At 48.4% G+C, this 17947-nt stretch overlaps 1 protein-coding gene across 1 annotated transcript in view; it reads left to right on the forward strand.

Annotated features, from left to right (window-relative positions):
* The window catches only part of SORCS3 (sortilin related VPS10 domain containing receptor 3), a 522792-nt gene that overhangs the window by 12659 nt on the left and 492186 nt on the right, over positions 1 to 17947 (forward strand). The window contains exon 3 of the mRNA XM_039481980.1: positions 10256 to 10389. Within this exon, the coding sequence (XP_039337914.1) occupies positions 10372 to 10389 (18 nt within the window). The 5' untranslated portion in view covers positions 10256 to 10371. The remainder of the gene's footprint in view (positions 1 to 10255; positions 10390 to 17947) is intronic.

The raw sequence follows: 17947 nt of genomic DNA on the forward strand, positions 1-17947 counted from the left end.
ATTCCTAGAAGTCGGAGTAGGAGGTCAGACTGGGTGATCACAATGGTCCCTTCTGGCCTTATAATCTATGAATAAATAACTGCATCCACACTTGGGGTTGTACCAATTTAACTATTTCAGTAGAAAAATCACACTATTAACCAAAATAGTTATATGGACCAGACCTGTGTGTAGATGAGGCCTAAGTTTCTAGTTGTTGTGGTTGCAAAGAAAAACTTTAAAATGTGATTAAAATGTAGCTGATGCAGTGTTGTGTGTCTGAGTTTGCAGAGAGCCTGAAACAATAGCACTGAGATGTGAACTGACTTGACTCATTCCTTTCAGTGCATGCCATAAAAATACCAATGGTGATACTTTAAATTGCAACATGGTTAACTCTTTCACGGCTCATCCAAGCAAGTAACAAAGGAGAGGACAGATCATGAAGATCTGCACAATGGATTCTGAGTGACTATTCATTCTGGGTGGGCCTTTAACAACACATGGTGGATGTTGTTGGAGTATGGGGTTGGTTTCTTCTTACAGGTTGGTGGGATGGGGTGGGGGGGAACCCTCAACTTTCAACATTAGGAAAACACTGGCTTAGCTGTTGAAAGAATGGCCTTGACTCAGCAAACGCTTACTCACATGAGCAGTCCCAAGGAGTTCCACAAGACTTTGAGCAGGGGGGTGGACTAGATGACCTCCTGAGGTCCCTTCCAACCCTGATATTCTATGATTCTATGACTACATGGATGGATAAAGTTACTCACTTGTGTGAGTGTTTGCAGATTCAGGGCCTCGACTGGTCAATCTCACATTTGTTGATTACCTCTCTCTGTCTGACTCCCCTGCACTAAAGCACTGAGGTAGGTTTAAATTTATTTTTAATTCATTCTCATTAACATTTACATATGGTATTAAACCATGGTAGTATTAGGTTTTGTTTTAAAAAGAGAATGGATTGAGGCTGCAACTCTGGCTTGTTTTCTGCATGGCAGGGCTTGGCGAAAGAGAGACTCAGACTGTATCCCCTCTGATTCCCCTGCCGCCAGTGGATTCAAAAAATAAGTAGCTCTAATTTTCTAAGTACCAATCAGTTGAATTCCACAGAATCAGTCACAGACACCTGGAAGAAAATGTTAGACGCTGCCAGCATCACTAATTTGGCTCCTTACATTTGCAGACGGCTCATCCTCCTAATTTATCCGTGTGTGTGTCGCCCACTAGGAATGACTCGCCTGTGGAAGATTGCCCATCTGGCTCCATTTGTCACACCACACAGTAGCTTGACAAATGCCAACCAGATGGAAAATTCTGCCTGGAGGTTCACACATCACTGGTGAATCATGCAGCTGAAAGCTGTGATGCTCTTGTAACATCCATGGGAGGAAGTGGCGCGAGCCCCAGAGGAGCCCATGTATAGGGCATCCTCTAGCTCAGCTATTGGCTTCCTTTAAGGGAAATTGCAGGGTTGTTTTGATACATTCCCTCAGCCACCATTCAAGTCCCTTTCCCAGGGGCGAGGGATGAAGATGGCCCCTCAAGCCAGAGAATGATACTAGGAGGTCACACGTCACTGCTCTGAGATGAGTGCAGAACTCTGCCTACAGGGCCAACAGCACCATTAGCCGATCATAGAACCTGGAGCAGTAATTGAGCGCCTTCCTCTGTCCGCTGTAGGATTGTCCCCTGCATGATCGACCAAATGTTTTGTGGCATCTACTCTGAAAGTGGCAGAGCCACGTCTCCAGGATGATTTATCTGGAAGGCTCGTCTAGAGTTGCAAACCTCCAGGCTAGGCATTTCCTCTTTGCATCCCATCACTCCTCACTTTACCTTCTGACGCCACTGGCCACTGTCTTCCCGTCTTCCCTTGATGTTTCTTACAGTGGTTTGGCTCGCCGAGCCTGAACCCTGAACTGCAGAAGTCAACCTCAAAGGGGAAATAGTTGTTCTAAGAACAGAAGGGGTTGGTATGATCAGCTACTCAGATCTCCTGAATAGACTTTCACTAGGGGAGGGAATTATTCTCCTCCACTATGTAAGTCAAACAGTCCACCCTACAGCTAGGCCTAGTGGATAACACACTGGTCTTAGCCACAGGAGTCCTAGATTCTGTTCCTGGCTCTGCTGCTGGGTGAGCTTGAGTAAGTCACTGCTCTGTGCTTCAGTTTCCCCATGTGTAAAATGGGGGCAAATTACTTCTGTCCTTGGTAAAGGGCTTTGTGGTCTAGCAATAACAAATGCTGTGTAAGAGCTAGGTAGTCTACATGGAGGCTCACTGGGGTGGCTGTTTACTTACTTTCCAGAGTTTCCTTAGCAAAGCCGTAGATCTGTTCTTCCTACTGCTGGAAGAAACTGATGGACCTTTTTTTCTTAAGAATGGTTGTTCTCGGCTCATGATAAAATTCACACCATGCAGGTGGAAGGGTCCAACACACGCAAATGGTCAGGACTCTTGAAATGTCCTGAATAGGAATGAATTAACCACAAGTGGGCCCATGATTTACTGATTCTTCTTCGAGTGATTGCTCCTATGCATTCCAGTCAGGTGAACATTTTGTGGCGCCTATGGCGCCTGTTATATACCCCCCAGTTGGAACTGTGGAGTGCTCTCTGTCCTCCACAACCCTAGCTCTCGCTACTTTTTCTGTACATAGTTTTTTGTCATTACTTAGTGTAGATAGTTTCTTCAGTTAGTTAGATAGTTTTAGGATTAGGATAAGGGGTTTTTTCCCCCCCCTTTTCCTCTACCAGTGCGGGCTCATGCCCAAGGCACCGGGCTTTAAGCCCTGCGCATCTTGCCAGCGGCATATGCCAGTAGAGTCACAGGACAGATAAGTGCCCTATCTGTTCGGCATTTAAGCCTTGGACAAGCAGCTCCTGATGGAGGCATCGCTCCAGCCCCGGCATCGAGCTGCTCGCACCGAGGCTCCTGACCTCAGCCAGCGGCACCCGCGACCGCTCCTCTCGCCTTCCAGGGCAGCTGCAAAGACCCATTCTCAGGGTCAAGAAGCCCAGCCAATACCACCAGGCGCCGACGCGGTTGAGCTGCAGCTGCCATCCACGCCTGAGACTTTCAACGGGCGCGGGAGCTCATAGAGCTCACAGAGGCACGTCACCGCCCCCGCCCAGATCCCGCACGCCCGCGCTCGCGCGGGTACGCTGTCTGTCGGCGGATCGCAGTCCGGTACAGTTCAACATCTCGCACTTCGGCGCCGCCGTTCCCCAGGTCCGTCGCCGCCACCGCACGGGCGGAGGTCCGCGCACGGCGGCACGGGGCGCACGTGACTCGCCGCCGCGCCCCGCACCGCAGGTCCAGATCGCGGACGTTGGTCTCGGTCACCATCCCGTACCGTAATGACTGGCACACAGGCTGCCACTGGCGCAGTCCATCAGCGCCTCTGCACCCCCTTTGGCCTTTCGCCCGCGTCGGGTCGCGTCGGGGCAGGCAGCAACGGGCACCTCCCGCCTGCTCTACAAGGTCAACCTCAGGGTGCACAACAGTGGGGCTTCTGGGTCCCTGGGCCCAATCTGAGACTCAGAGCGCAGAGTACCAGAGGCCACCTAAGTCGACCGCCCCCATTCGCCACGGGGTGGTTTCGATACCGCCTGACCCCCAGAGGCACCTTCAGCCCGAGCCAGCCGACCAACCGCTGGAAGATCCATCCACGGAGGCTGTAGTCCAGGGCTTATCCTCGTCATCGTCTCCGGACGAGGCGGTGGCCGGAGCATCTGCCACAGATCCGCCACCAATAGACTTGAGGGCCCACCAAGACCTGCTTGCGGCGTGGCAAAGGCTATCGATCTCCCGTGGCGGAGGTCAAGGAGCCAGTACGGGTGGCCTTACTGTTCATCAATCCAAAAGAACGCCACGACAATCTGGCAGTCACATATGAGTATTTGTATACTCACCCGACCCCAGACTCGTTGGTCGTACAGTCAGTCAACGACAGGGAGAGGCATGGTCAGCCCGCCCCAGCGCTGAAGTCTAAGGAGGCGAGGCGGATGGATCTGTTGGGCCGCAAGGTCTACTCTGCTGGCGGTCTGCAACTTCGGATCGCCAATCAGATGGCTCTCCTCGCTAGGTACGCCTATGACATCATGGTGTCCTGCTCCCAACAGCCTCCCGCCAGGAGTTCTCGGCGCTGTTGAAAAATCTTCCAGGTCCTCCATCCAGGCCGCTCTTGACTGCAAGGACCCTGGCCTCAGGAGTGACTATGAGGCGCATCTCCTGGCTGCAGTCCTCCACCCTACCACCGGAGGTGCAGTACATGCTGCAGGACCTGCCTTTTGATACTCAGGGCCTGTTCTCTGATTCCCGGATCCAGACCCTGAAGATAGCCATCCGCACTCTCGGGATGCATACACCGGCAACACAGCGCAGGTCCTTCAGGCAGCAACCCTCCTGGCCTTTCGCCCAGCCACGGTACGTCCCTACAACACCAGACGGCCTGGCAAATCGAAATCGACCATCTGGCGGCAGACACAATCAGCCACAGGGTCCAAACAGGCCTTTTGATGGGGATCCTACCCTTTTGTTTTACAACCGCCTTTCCCATTTCTTTCGTGGTCCCAAATAACGACGGACAACTGGGTGCTCCAAACAGTCCAGTCGAATACCGCCTTCAGTTTGTTTTGCCCCCTTCCCACCCACCCTCCCTGTCCCTCTTCAGGGACCCCTCTCACGAGCAACTCCTCTTACAAGAGGTCCAGTCTCTGTGGGGTGCCCAGAGGCGGTGCCTCAAGACAGGTGGGGCAGGGATTCTATTCCGTTATTTCCTCATCCCCAAAGCAAAGGAGGGCTACGTCCTATCCTGGACCTTCGAGAGCTGAACAAATATCTGCTCAAGCCCAAGTTTCGCATGGTCACCCTGGGGACCATCATTCCCTCTCTGGATCCGGGAGACTGGTTTGCCGCCTCGACATGAAGCCATGTTGCGATCTACCCTCCCCATCGGTTACCTGCGTTTTCGTGGTGAGCAACGTACACTACCAGTTCGCAGTGTTGCCATTCGCCTATCCACCGCCCCGAGGTGTTTACCAAGTGCATGGCAGTGGTTGCCGACTGGCTGCGGCTGGTAATGGACCAGATGACAGAAATCCTGTCTCTATTTCACTCTTCTCATCAGTGCAGAGAAGTCCTCCTTAATCCCATCGCAGCGGGTGGAGTTCATTGAGCGGAGCTCGACTCCAAGTTGGCCAGAGCCTGCCTTCGGCACCAGATACTGGTCTCCATTATTCAAGACATCGTCACCTTTCCTACCACGACGGTGCGATCCTGCCTCCGCCTCCTGGGCCACATGGCATCCTGATGTCACCAGTCCTGGCTCGACATGGTGGTCACGGTCACCAAGCCAACCCTCGAGTCCCTACGCTGGTGGCTAGACCCAGACGTCGTGTGTGCGGGAGTCCCATTCCACCCTCCTCGCCCATCCGCCTCTCTGACCACGGACGCCTCAGTGCTCGGCTGGGGGGCGCACCTGGGCGACCTTCACACCCAAGGTCTTTGGTCACCCCAAGAGCTCGCTCTGCACATCAACATCCGCGAGCTGCGAGCGATCCGTCTGGCGTGTCACACCTTCCGCACCCGCCTGCAGGGCCGCTGCGTGACAGTGTTCACGGACAACACAACAACGATGTTCTACATGAACAAGCAGGGCGGAGTCCGCTCCTCCCTCCTCTGCAAGGAAGCGCTGCTCCTGTGGGACTTCTGCGTGACCCACTCAATTCACCTGGAAGCATCCTTTCTTCCGGGAGTGCAGAACATGCTGGCCGACCATCTCAGCAGGTCGTTCCTCTCCCACGAGTGGTCCCTCCGTCCAGATGTTGTGCACACAATCTTCCGGAGGTGGGGGTTTCCCCAAGTAGACCTATTCGCGTCCAAGGAGAACAGGAAGTGCCACCTGTTTTGCTCGTTCCGGGGTCACTCGCCGGGCTCCCTGTCAGACGCCTTCCTTTACTCCTGGAAGGATCACCTCCTCTATGCCTTCCCTCCGTTCCCGCTCGTACACCGAGTGCTGCAGAAGCTGCGGAGGGACAGAGCGCACGCCATACTCATCGCTCCGGCCTGGCCGAGGCAGCATTGGTACACCCTGCTGCTCGAGCTCTCCGTTCGGGATCCCATCCCCCTTCCGTTGTGGCCGGACCTCATCACTCAGGACTTCGGCAGACTCCACCACCCGAAACTGCAGTCCCTCCATCTTACAGCTTGGTACCTGCGTGGTTGACCCACGCGGAGAGGGACTGTTTGGCGGCGGTACAGCAAGTCCTGCTAGAGAGTAGAAAGCCTTCCACTCGCTCCACCTACCTTGCGAAATGGAAGCGGTTCGTGCTCTGGTGTGACCAACGAGGCCTCAATCCCTTCGTAGTCCCTGTCCCTACCATCCTGGACTACCTCTGGTACCTTTAGGAGCAAGGTCTGGCGGTCGCCTCCTTGAGGGTACACCTGGCAGCAGTGTCTGCCTTTCGTCCACCTATGGGAGGTCGGTCCATCTTCTCCAACCAGATGGTTTCCCGCTTCCTTAAAGGCCTGGACCGCTTGTACCCGCCCGTGCGGCGTCCTGCCCTGACCTGGGATTTGAACCTCGTTCTGGCCAAGCTTATGGGACCGCCCTTCGAGCCTCTGGCCACGTGCTCTCTGCTCTACCTCTCCTGGAAGACAGCCTTCCTCGTTGCAATTACATCAGCAAGACGAGTCTCTGAGCTCCGTGCTCTAATGGTTGGTCCTCCCTACACCGTCTTCCACGGAGACAAGGTGCAGCTTCGACCACACCCGGCCTTCCTCCCTAAGGTGGTGTCGGCCTTCCACCTTAACCAGGAGATCTTCCTCCCGGTCTTCTTCCCGAAGCCGCATGCCTCACCTCGTGAGCACCCACTGCAAACCCTGAGCCCTTCCGACGTTCGACCCAGCTGTTAATTTCTTCATGGGTTACGGCATGTATTACGAGTTGGCTCGCGTTCCACCATGCGCCTCACTGCTCACTCGGCGAGCGCACGCCGGCCGCCTTCCTGGCCCATGTCCCCATCCAGGACATCTGTAGAGCGGCTACCCGGTCTTCTGTCCACTGGGGCAGCAATCACGACGATGCAGCCATTACACTCCGCGACGTCTCACTCCGACCCCACCGCCTAGGTAAGGCTTGGGATTCACCTGACTGGAATGCATAGGAGCAATCACTCGAAGAAGAAAAGACGGTTACTCACCGTAGTAACTGTTGTTCTTCGAGATGTGTTGCTCCTATCCATTCCAGACCCGCCCTCCTTCCCCACAGTCAGAGTAGCCGGCAAGAAGGAACTGAGGCGCGGACGGGCCGGCGGGGGTATCTAACAGGCGCGAGTTGCTAGGGTAAAAACACCTGACTGGAATGGATAGGAGCAACACATCTCGAAGAACAACAGTTACTACGGTGAGTAACCGTCTTTTACCTCTTGCCATGTGTTTTAAGCGCTCAGCTAATCCTGTATTATCTGTGGGATGCTGTAAGTGTACACAGTGCTTTCCAAACACGCACACAGGGTCTCTGGTTGCAGGAGCTTATGGTCTATCTGGATGGGCAAACGGAATAGACAGATAAACAAGTCACGCACATGCTGGTGGCTGAATAATGCTAGGCTTTATCAAAGGAGGGAATTCTTAGGAGGCGGACAGAGCAGCATGTGTGATGGATCAGCTTTGGGAGGCTGTTTTATGGAGAGAGGACAGCATGAAGCAAAAAGAGGAAGGGATGGCTGCGGGGTGATGTAGACAGGAGTGAAATGGTGGAGGTTGTTGGAAGGCAATGGCAGAGAGCTTGAATTTGGTGTGGAAGGAGACAAGCTACTACCAAAGGGATTTGGGGAGGGATGCGATGTGAGGTCTGACCTGTACCAGAGGAAGATTTAGTGCTAGTCTACAGTAGAAGCACTGGAGCAGCGCTGCTGCAGCGACACAGCTTTGTTGCAGTAGCACATCTGGTGAAGACACACTCTGGTTGAGTGCTCTCCCATCGGCATAACAACACCACGTCTGCGAGAGGCCATAGCTGTGTTGGCGGGAGAAACTCTCCTGCCGACACAGCACTGTCCACACCGGCGCTTATGTCACTGTAACTCCGGGGGGTGGCTTGTTTATACTGACATAACCTGTAGTGTAGACAAGCCCATAGAGAACCAGACAATATACACAGTCTGATAATTGAAAAGCACCCAGGAAATCTGGCCCTTTTTTTGCAAGTCATCTCTCACTTCCCCTTCTAAGAGTTCTACAGAGTTATAAACCTTGCTCCTCACTGAATTAAAAAATGTATCAGGACTCAGGGGTTAATTTAAATATAGCCTTCCTGTTCCCCTGGCTCATGCCACAGTGACACTGCAGAGAACTGGTTGATGCAGGCAGGCTTTTAGTACAATGAAGCTGATAGCCAGTCAATGGGCTTTTCTTGTAGTGCAAATTAAAAAAAAACATTTCTTGCAGCAGTTGCTGGAGAAAATTGACACTGCCGGGTAATTTTCCTCCATATTGTGTCTTGTAAGTGCAATAAAAACTTTTAAGAATAAGTCATATTTATAGCCAAGTTTCCTTACATGCAGCTCTCCTTTCCTGTGCAGTGATCTGAGTCTAGCTCAGTAGTGAAGACAATAACTAGCCTTGCGAAGAGTTCACATACTTTTAAACATAAGATGCTTTTTGCATGCGGGCTGCTTCTTGACTGTTGTACTAGTGCTGATTGAAATTGTTTTGTTGAAAAGTATTTTTGACCAAAATAAAAGAGCTTTTTTGACTAAAATGAGAAAATTTGAGGAAGTTTTGTGTTGGTCAAAAGTTTTTAGCTTTTCAACAAAAGTTTGAGTCAGGTTTTTGTTTCATTTTGAAAAACTTTGTTTCAGTCTTTTGGTTTTTACTTGTAAGGTTTGGGGTTTTGCATTTTACCAGTTTCAGTTATTTTTCCTACTGGAATAAGTGGAAATAAGCGAGAGAAAGTGTGTGTGTGGGGGAAACAATCTTCACAAAATTTGAAAAATAGATAGATAAATATTCAAACAAACAAAAATAATCTGAAACATTTTATTTTCAAAATTTTGGGTTTAGTTTTGAGTTTTTATGAAATAAAGAAAACCATGACAAATTTGAAAAATAAAAAATGTTTCATTTCAATTTTTTTTGTTGAAAATGGAATTGTTTTTCAACCAACCCTAGTTATTGTTAAAAATAATATAAAAAGTGAGGAAAAAAGGGCACAACTTCTCAAACTATACAGTATATTGGTACAGCTCTACCAGCAAAGTGCTCGTACAGGTCTGCATACAAGGTTTTGCCGGCCTAGCTATGTTGGTTGGGGTATGAAAAATATCACACCCTTGCCTGACATAGCTAGGCCGGCAAGCCCTGCCCTGCCATGTAGATGCACCTATATCAGCAGAGCCCTCAAGTGGAGACACAGTTTATACAGGCATAAAAACTCTTGCTGGTGCAATTTGTTGTTCAGGGGGGTGATTTAATTATACTGACAAAAGTCTCCTTATGCTGGTATAAGCTGCATCTCCACTGGGGCCTCTACCAGTAGAGCTATACCACTATAGCTGTATTCTCAAAGCCTTTCTGGTGTAGACTAGCCCCTAATGTAGACATGGCCCTAGTGTGGATGCAGTTAGGTTGGATTAAAGGTGCTTTATGTTGGTGTATCTTATTCCCCAGGCTTTATGGGAATAAGCTGTACTGCTGTAAGTTCCTTTATAGTGGTATAACTACGTCCACAAATGGAGGGGAGAGGGTGTCAAACTGCTTCAGCTATGCCAGTATCATTAAAACCGAGCCATTGTGTGCAGACAAGGCCTAAGGAGCTGAAATTCCATTGACTTTCAATGAGACTTAGGGCCCTGCTCCACGAAGGGATTTGGCATCTAAGTCCCAATTTTAAGCACTGCTATGATTCACAAAGCACCACTCAGCTGCTGTCTAACCCTGTCGTACCTAAATTCACTCGGGGCGTACGTTTTTCCTGTAAAAGTCCCCAAGCTGTTTAAGTTTCTGCCTCTGGTCATGTGCACTGCTGCCCCAGGCAGGCACTTCAGTGCCAATCCCTTCCCTAAGCCCCCGCAGAACCCTCAAACTGGGGAAAGATGGGCGGGCCTGATCCTGTAGATGTGGTCTGAGCATGCCTAACGCCATACAAAATGGCTGGGGGTGGAGGCAGTGGCAGCCTCCCTTATACTCTTTGGTGCAGTGATTAGGATTTTCATTTGGGGGTGGGCACTGCTTCCCTGAAAGCCTACATGTATTTTATCTTTGCAGCAAATTGGACTCTCCAGACATGCTCCTTAGCAGTCAGCGTCTATTCTATACCTGTACAATGAGAGCACCCCGAGGAATCTGAAGCAGTGAAGGGCCTGCAAGCCCCATGAAAAGAGATGCTGGTTTCCACACAGGTTGGTGTTGTGAAATGCGTTGCACAGCAGTGGTGGCGCACGAGATCGCGGTTGGATGGAAGGTAGTATAACAATGGATGTACATGGAAAGTGGCGTCACTTTCAGCTGCTGTGCAAAAGGAGCTTAATGTGCCCACCATGGTGGCGGGAGAGGGTCAGATAAGCTTGAGGGGCTGCTTTATCTTGAACCCTCCAGTTGTTGACTTTTCCTTATTTACCTTCCCCTCCGTTAAGCTCACTCCTTCCTAGCCTAGCATACAAGCTAGCCTTGTCTTGCTGGATCCAGAGTCTGAACTCAGGCTGGTGTACGTCTGGAATAATTGCCTTGACTTCAGTGGGGAGACTTTTTGCAGGGGTAAATCCATTGATGGTTTCCTATCTGTGTTTCCCACCTGAGCTCTGAGGAGATCAGACATGGGGTAGTTCTCCAGGAGCCTGATGTGTGCATATATCTAATACACACTGAGGATAGTCCAGAAAATGGCTGATTTCCATATTAGATTCCAGCAATAGCAATCAAGGAAGAAAAGGGAGCTTCTGTAGGGATTAATGACCATCAGGGAGAGGATGATGGAGCACGACACAGAAAATGACAGTTAAGTTTCAGGCTACTCATTAATTTGCACCTAATGCCTTCCACCTCAATCTTGATTACTTATATACACCTGAAAGAGGTCTGTGGCACTGTGTTGTTTGACATTATCCATCCCCATGTGGACCTGACGTTCAAAGCGAATCATTCCCCGTTCCCGTCCGCCAGTGGATCTGTGCTGTTTAATTCATGATTGGAATACCTCTTGCCACTTATCTTTGCAAGATCATGAACAGTGGCCCCTTTCTAAATTGCAAATGCCTTTGTCACATCTATTTTAAAATATGCCCCATAAATTTTACGAAGCATGTAAATATATATATTGGCTTTCTCACATAGGCGAATCAGTCTTATTCTGCTCTGAAACAGGCTTTATGAGGCTGCTCGGATTACAATTTATGCTGTATTCAGCAATCGGTGCTATATTTAAGTCTTATCTTTTAATTTTTTTATAGAAACAGGAACGTGTGTGTGTGTGTGTATACACACTCACATAAAAGTCAGTGCTTTCAGCTATTATTCATAAGACTAGACGTTCAATGGACTATGCCAATCTAGTGTGTCCGGGCTGGTTGACAGCCCATTTCATATTAAATATGGTACATTTAAAAATGTCATCATTTTACACAACTGAGGATCTGCTTGATTAATGTGTTTTCTAGGGAGTTTTTAAATACTTGAATTGGTTGAGAAAAGTCCACTAATACTTAATGGGGCGTGACAGTGCCCTTTGTGCCTCGGAATGTCTCTGATGTGGAATGTCATCTGATCTGGGAGACATAAAGGGGTATATTCTTAACGTTACAGGGGAATAAAATGTAAATGAATTAGTTGAACAGATTCCCTTCACACTACTGTAAATGCAGTGTTTTCTTTTCAGGTCAGCAAACTTTATGAGAACCTTGTCATCTCTCTGTCTCCAACAAAACATGCGGCTTTTCCCCAAACGCTGAGAAACAGCTTTTCCTCACTGATCTTGTTTAAAAAAAAAAATCCAAACCCCCTTGAGAAACAAATTTTTTGTGTGGTTGAGGGATGGAGGAAGGAAATAGGGGGCAGATTTAGAAGAATGTGACTTAAAAGGACAGGAGTTAATCAGAGTTCATGTGCAAGCCATAGCTAGTCAAAAAAGCATCACTGTTCTTTCTAGGTGAATTAATGTCTTCCATATAATTCAGCTGTCTTGTTTTTTTCAAAGCGTTTTTTTGGAACTCATGCCTTGCTATGACTAATAATCTGCGTAGCATCTTTTCTGCCAAGAGCATTGAGAAAAGCAATGCAGGGTGAAATAATGCAATTAAAGACTCAGGCTGGGATAGTCTAAAGCACTTTGGTCTTAATCTAACTCAGCTCTCACTGATGTCTGTGTGTGGGTGGGCAAGGTGGGTGAGGTAATATATTTTATTGGACCAACTTCTACTTAGACAGTTGTTTTGGGTTTCTTGCATGATTTCCATGTACGTTTTTTTTTAAATTCCAGTGTGCAGGAACATTGTCAATTTCTTGTTGAGATGGTCCTTTCTGGAATACCTGGAGTACCAAGACTATAACAGGGTTCAAAAAGGATAAATTCATGGAGGATAGGTCCATCAATGGCTATTAGCCAGGTGTCCCTAGCCTCTGTTTGCCAGAAACTGGGAATGGGGGACAGGGGATGGATCATTGGTGATTGCCTGTTCTGTTCATTCCCTCTGGGGCACCTAGCATTGACCACTGTTGGAAGACAGGATACTGGGCTAGATGGAACTTTGGTCTGACCCAGTATGGCCATTCTTATGTTCTTATCTTAGGTGCAGTAAGTGGTTCCTCAGTACTTTTGAAGTCCTTCTGCAGAGTTGTTCAGCATATTTGGAGTTCTGTGTAGTGGTCAGAGGGCTATAGATGGTGGGACATCTGGGGATGATGTTTTGTTTCTTGAATTTGCTTCAGGAGTTGATGTCACTGTTAAGTTTTGATTCCTTTTTCTTCACGTTATGGAGTTCCATTTCAGGTGGCAAAATTCGATATCTTCCATTGTTGTATGAAGTATTATAGGTATGTTGGTCCCAGGATATTAAAGAGACAAGGTGGGTGAGGTAATATCTTTTATTGCATCAAAGATATTACCTCACCCACCTTGTCTCTCTCATGTCCCGGGACCCAAATGGATACAACAATACTCCATACAACTGATGTCTATGGGAGTTTTACCACTGACTTCAGTGGGAGCAGAATTTGGCCTTTGAAATTCTTGAAAATCCATAGGGCACTAGATCCTACGCTGCTTGAAGTTAAGTCAAAGGGAAGCTACATTGCCATTCACTGGTGCAGGATTGGGACGAATAAGGGGGAGGGAAATTGCAATATTGGCAAGGCAGAGAGAGGAGTTTTCAAATGTGGTTTTAAATGGAGAGTGCTAAAGTGAAGGGAGTGGAGTGGAGTAGAGATGCAAGGTTTATGGAGTCAGCTAGACTGTGTCCAAGCAGGGACAGAAATTGACCATGTAGTCTAGTATCTGGGAGAACTGAATTCTCAGCCCTGCTTTCCTGCTCAAGGCATGGGGATGGGATGGGAATGCAAACCGCTCCTCTGTCCTGCCACTCACTTTAGGATGGGCTCAGGTGAGACTTCCCTCAGGTTGGAGGTATGGTGGCCACGGTACGTGTTTCTGAGCTGTGAGTGCCATAGCAGGCAGAATTGCAGGAGACAGATCCTTATGGAGCATGCTGAGAGGCTAGGGTTACATGTTCAGGCTCTAGAGTTTGTGTGATAGAAACCCCTGGGCCCAATTTGCATTTCTGAGCCTGTGATGTCCCACCAAGCAAGGTCCCTTCTGAAACCTGTTTCTAGTTCCACTCATCATCCCACAGCACAGAGCCTTGGAGGGAGGAGGAATTGAAGCAGATGCATGGAGAGTGCACCTCGCTCTCTCACCTAAAGGAGGAATTGGTCTCTGACAAATCGCATGTTAGCAGTGGTTTCCAAAGTGACAGCCCTGGAGGAGGCTGAAAATCATTCACTTGTGCAAAGTGCAGGCAGCAGCCATGCAGAGCTCCAACCCTGATCTGCACGAGTCACATTTAGGAGGAGCGGACATAAGTGCATCTCCAACTCCATTTGTTCCTTGACCTCCAGCTGAGGATGCTGAGAAGGGACTGGTCAATGCCTCTTTGGTGTGGGCCACCATCCACTGGAAACTTGAAGGAGGCTATAAACTTGCTTCAGGCAGGTCAACAAATAGATTACAACGTATGGTCCCATTGATCTGGGCTGTATTCATTCCTGTATCCTAGACTGAGTGGCTGTGTAGCTCCTTTACCAGTTCCCTGAGCCATCCGGTTCTTGGGCCTATTGCCTCTTTTTTGTTTCTAAATGCCAGAGTTTCCAAAGAGCTGAGCACCAGCAGGACTGGTTCTCATTTACACTGGGGTCCCTATAGACTGCTCTGGCAGTTACATTGGAACCGGAACTCCCTCCCCATTAGGGCCCCTTTATATGGCCAGAGTGGTTTTAGTGTAATGTGAATCAGGCTCAACATCTCCCATTGCATCTCACTCATGGATGGGCTTTCCACAATGCTCTCAGTCATAGAATCATGTAATATCAGGGTTGGAAGAGACCTCAGGAGGTCACCTAGTCCAACCCTCTGCTCAGAGCAGGACCAACCCCAACTAAACCATCCTAGCCAGGGCTTTGTCAAGCTGGGCCTTAAAAACCTCTAAGGATGGAGATTCCACCACCTCCCTAGGGAACCCATTACAGCGCTTCACCACCTCCTCGTGAAATAGTGTTTCCTAATATCCAACCTAGACCTCCCCCACTGCAACTTGAGACCATTGCTCCTTGTTCTGTCATCTGCCACCACTGAGAACAGCCTGGCTCCATCCTCTTTGGAACCCCCCTTCAGGTAGTTGAAGGCTGCTATCAAATCCCCCCTCACTCTTCTCTTCTGCAGACTAAAGAACTCCAGTTCCCTCAGCCTCTCCTCGTAAGTCATGTGCTCCAGTCCCCTAATCATTTTTGTTGCCCTCTAATGGACTCTTTCCAATTTGTCCACATCCGTTCTGTAGTGGGGGGACAAAACTGGATGCAATACTTCCTAAGTGCAGGACTGTGCACTTGTCCTTGTTGAACCTTATCAGATTTATTTTGGCCTAATCCTCCAATTTGTCTAGGTCACTCTGGACCCTATCCCAACCTTCCAGAGTATTTACCTCTCCCCCCCATCTTAGTGTCATCTGTGAACTTGCTGAGGGTGCAATTAATCCCATCATCCAGATCATTAATAAAGATGTTGAACAAAACCGGCCTCAGGACCAACCCCTGTGGCACTCCGCTTGATACTGGCTGCCAACTAGACATCGAGCCATTGAATCCAACAATCTAGCCAGCTTTCTTTCCACCTTATAGTCCATTCATCCAATCCATACTTTTTTAACTTGCTGGAAAGAATACTGTGGGAGACCATATCAAAAGCTTTGCTAAAGTCAAGATATATCACATCCACCACTTTCCCCATATCCACAGAGCCAGTTATCTCATCATAAAAGGCAATCTGGCTGGTCAGGCATGACTTGCCCTTGGTGAATCCATGTTGACTGTTCCTGATCGCCTTCCTCTCCTCCAAGTTCTTCAAAATGGATTCCTTGAGAACCTGCTCCATGATTTTGCCGGGGACTGAAGTGAGGCTGACCGGTCTGTAGTTCCCCAGGTTCTCTTTCTTCCCTTTTTTATATATGGGCACTATATTTGCCTTTTTCCAGTTGTCCAGGACCTCCACGTATTTTCAAAGATAATGGCCAATGGCTCTGCAATCACATCAGCCAACTCCCCCAGCACCCTTGGATGCATTAGATCTGGACCCATGGATTTGTGCATGTCCAGCTTTTCTAAATAGTCCTGTGCAGAGGTGGTGGGGTTTTGTTTTTAAAATCCAGCTGCTTATGTTGGCAGAGCCCCCAAATATGCCCCTTGACATCCAGAGCACGAGCCAAGATATCCTCCACCCCAATATGGGTTTGAAATGCATTACTGCTGCGTATTTTGTTCCTTTATAGATACAAATCTCCAAGGGGCTGGTTCTTTTATCTTATCCCTTATCAATTAGTTATTTCAGACTACACTGTTCTCATTAGATTCAGAGAATCAATATCTCGATCTATCATAAACAATTTAAGATTAATACAGGGGAGGTGAACTTTCTTGGTTCTGACTTTAGTACCCTGCAATTTGATTTAGCGTGGATATTATTTCCCAATGGAGAAGGAAGTTATTTACCTTGGAAATATCATAAGTGATGGAATATTGAGGATCGATCAATCATTGCCGTGGTGTGTTTGCGTGGACACATCACGGAGATGCAGGGATTACAAAATGCAACATTCAGATGGAGTTGGTTTGAGAAGCATTTTGTTTGAGCCTCAGCAGCTAATGAAGAGATATTCCAGCCATATCAATTGCCCTCATGAGAAGGGTGGAGGGGGTATCCTGCTTTTGTCTTTAAAATATGATATTACAGTCAGAGAAATTGGTGTGTAAAAATGGCACCTTCTTACTGATTGTGTTCTCAGTGACTGGTGTAACTTAGATGCAGCATTGTTGACTTTGGAGAATTACTTTGACTGTACCCTGTTGTCTCCGAGAGCGGAACTTGGCTTAATATGTCTTCTGGATTTATTTGCTTACATTGATGACTAGTGTAAACCTATGAACGATTTAAAGGTGTTTGGCTTTTAATGGAGACCAATATTGGCCTGCTCATGTTAAGGGCTTTAGGATTAGATCTTAAATTTGTACCCTTGCAGTCTCTGATGCAGTTACAGACTTAGTGTGCTGGCTTGCCAGGAAGGCCTTTCACCTGTGTTGCAAACAGAAAATGTCGTCCCTCCCTCCACCAATGGAAGATCTCGACTTTTGTTGAAAACTTTTTCTTTTTGTCCAAAACTTGAAAAATGCTCATTATTTTGACTGTATTTTTCAGTTTTATGAAAAAAAGGGAAAATTGAGGAAAGCAGATACCTTCTGTGCACATTTTTATTTGGTCCAAACCCTGACTTTCTGGGGGGAGGCATCTCTTTATTGCAGTAGTGTGGAGGGTCTGAATGCAGGGGTGCATTTGGTCACAGGAGGTAAAAGTTTTGATGGATCACTTTTGAATCAGGCCTAGTTACCAACGTGATGAAGGCGCAACTGGCCAGCATAACCAAATGCAAAATGACGAGACAAAGCAAGCTGTAAAACTTCTCTTTCCACCCACCACAACGCTGGGGTCCCTTCACATCACCCACAACCCCGAAGCAGAAACCAGTCACGCCCAAGGCAGGAGATATGCTGTGATTAGCTTTAAAGATGAGATGACAGCTACTGTGATCCTGTTAAGCTTTGATGGTGATATGGAAACGCCTAATATATAAGCAAATGCAGGGACCTCGCTGAGCTTACACTGGGGAAATGAATTGTGTCTGTCTCTGCTCGTGTTATAATGGGTGGGGAAGAGGATGTAAGGACAATTCACTTCCTTGTGGAGTAGTCACAATCTGGGGCATCAGAGCCGCTGTCCCATGTTAGTGCCAGCAGCAGCACAAGTCCCCAAGAAAGCTGGTCTGGTCAGCCAGAATTCCTTCTTACTGTGGCCCACAACGGTTTCTTTCCTGTCCGAGAGCTTATTGCTTCCTAGAGATGAAGCTGTTTGATTTTCCTTTCTCTTCCCAGGTGAAGGTGTCTGGGGCAAAGCTTTTCTAGCTGAATTTGCATTTGAAACTACTCTTGGCAAAGCGTTCTCTGGGAAGGCTCCTTTCCTCTGGACAGCTTTAATTCCACATCCCCGAGGTCTGAAAGAGCCTGAATTTCTTGTCCCTTTTATGCATGCTGCAAAGTTCGTCTGGGAGTGAGCCTTGGCAAAGGGCTGAGGCAGATGGGGGTGGGGTTGGTTTGGTGTAATGTCTGTGTGACTAATGCGGGGTGGTAAGATGGCAGGAAGAGGTGCTG

The sequence above is a fragment of the Mauremys reevesii genome, linkage group 7 (genome assembly GCF_016161935.1).
Source record: "Mauremys reevesii isolate NIE-2019 linkage group 7, ASM1616193v1, whole genome shotgun sequence".
In the NCBI taxonomy this organism is placed as follows: Eukaryota; Metazoa; Chordata; order Testudines; family Geoemydidae; genus Mauremys; species Mauremys reevesii.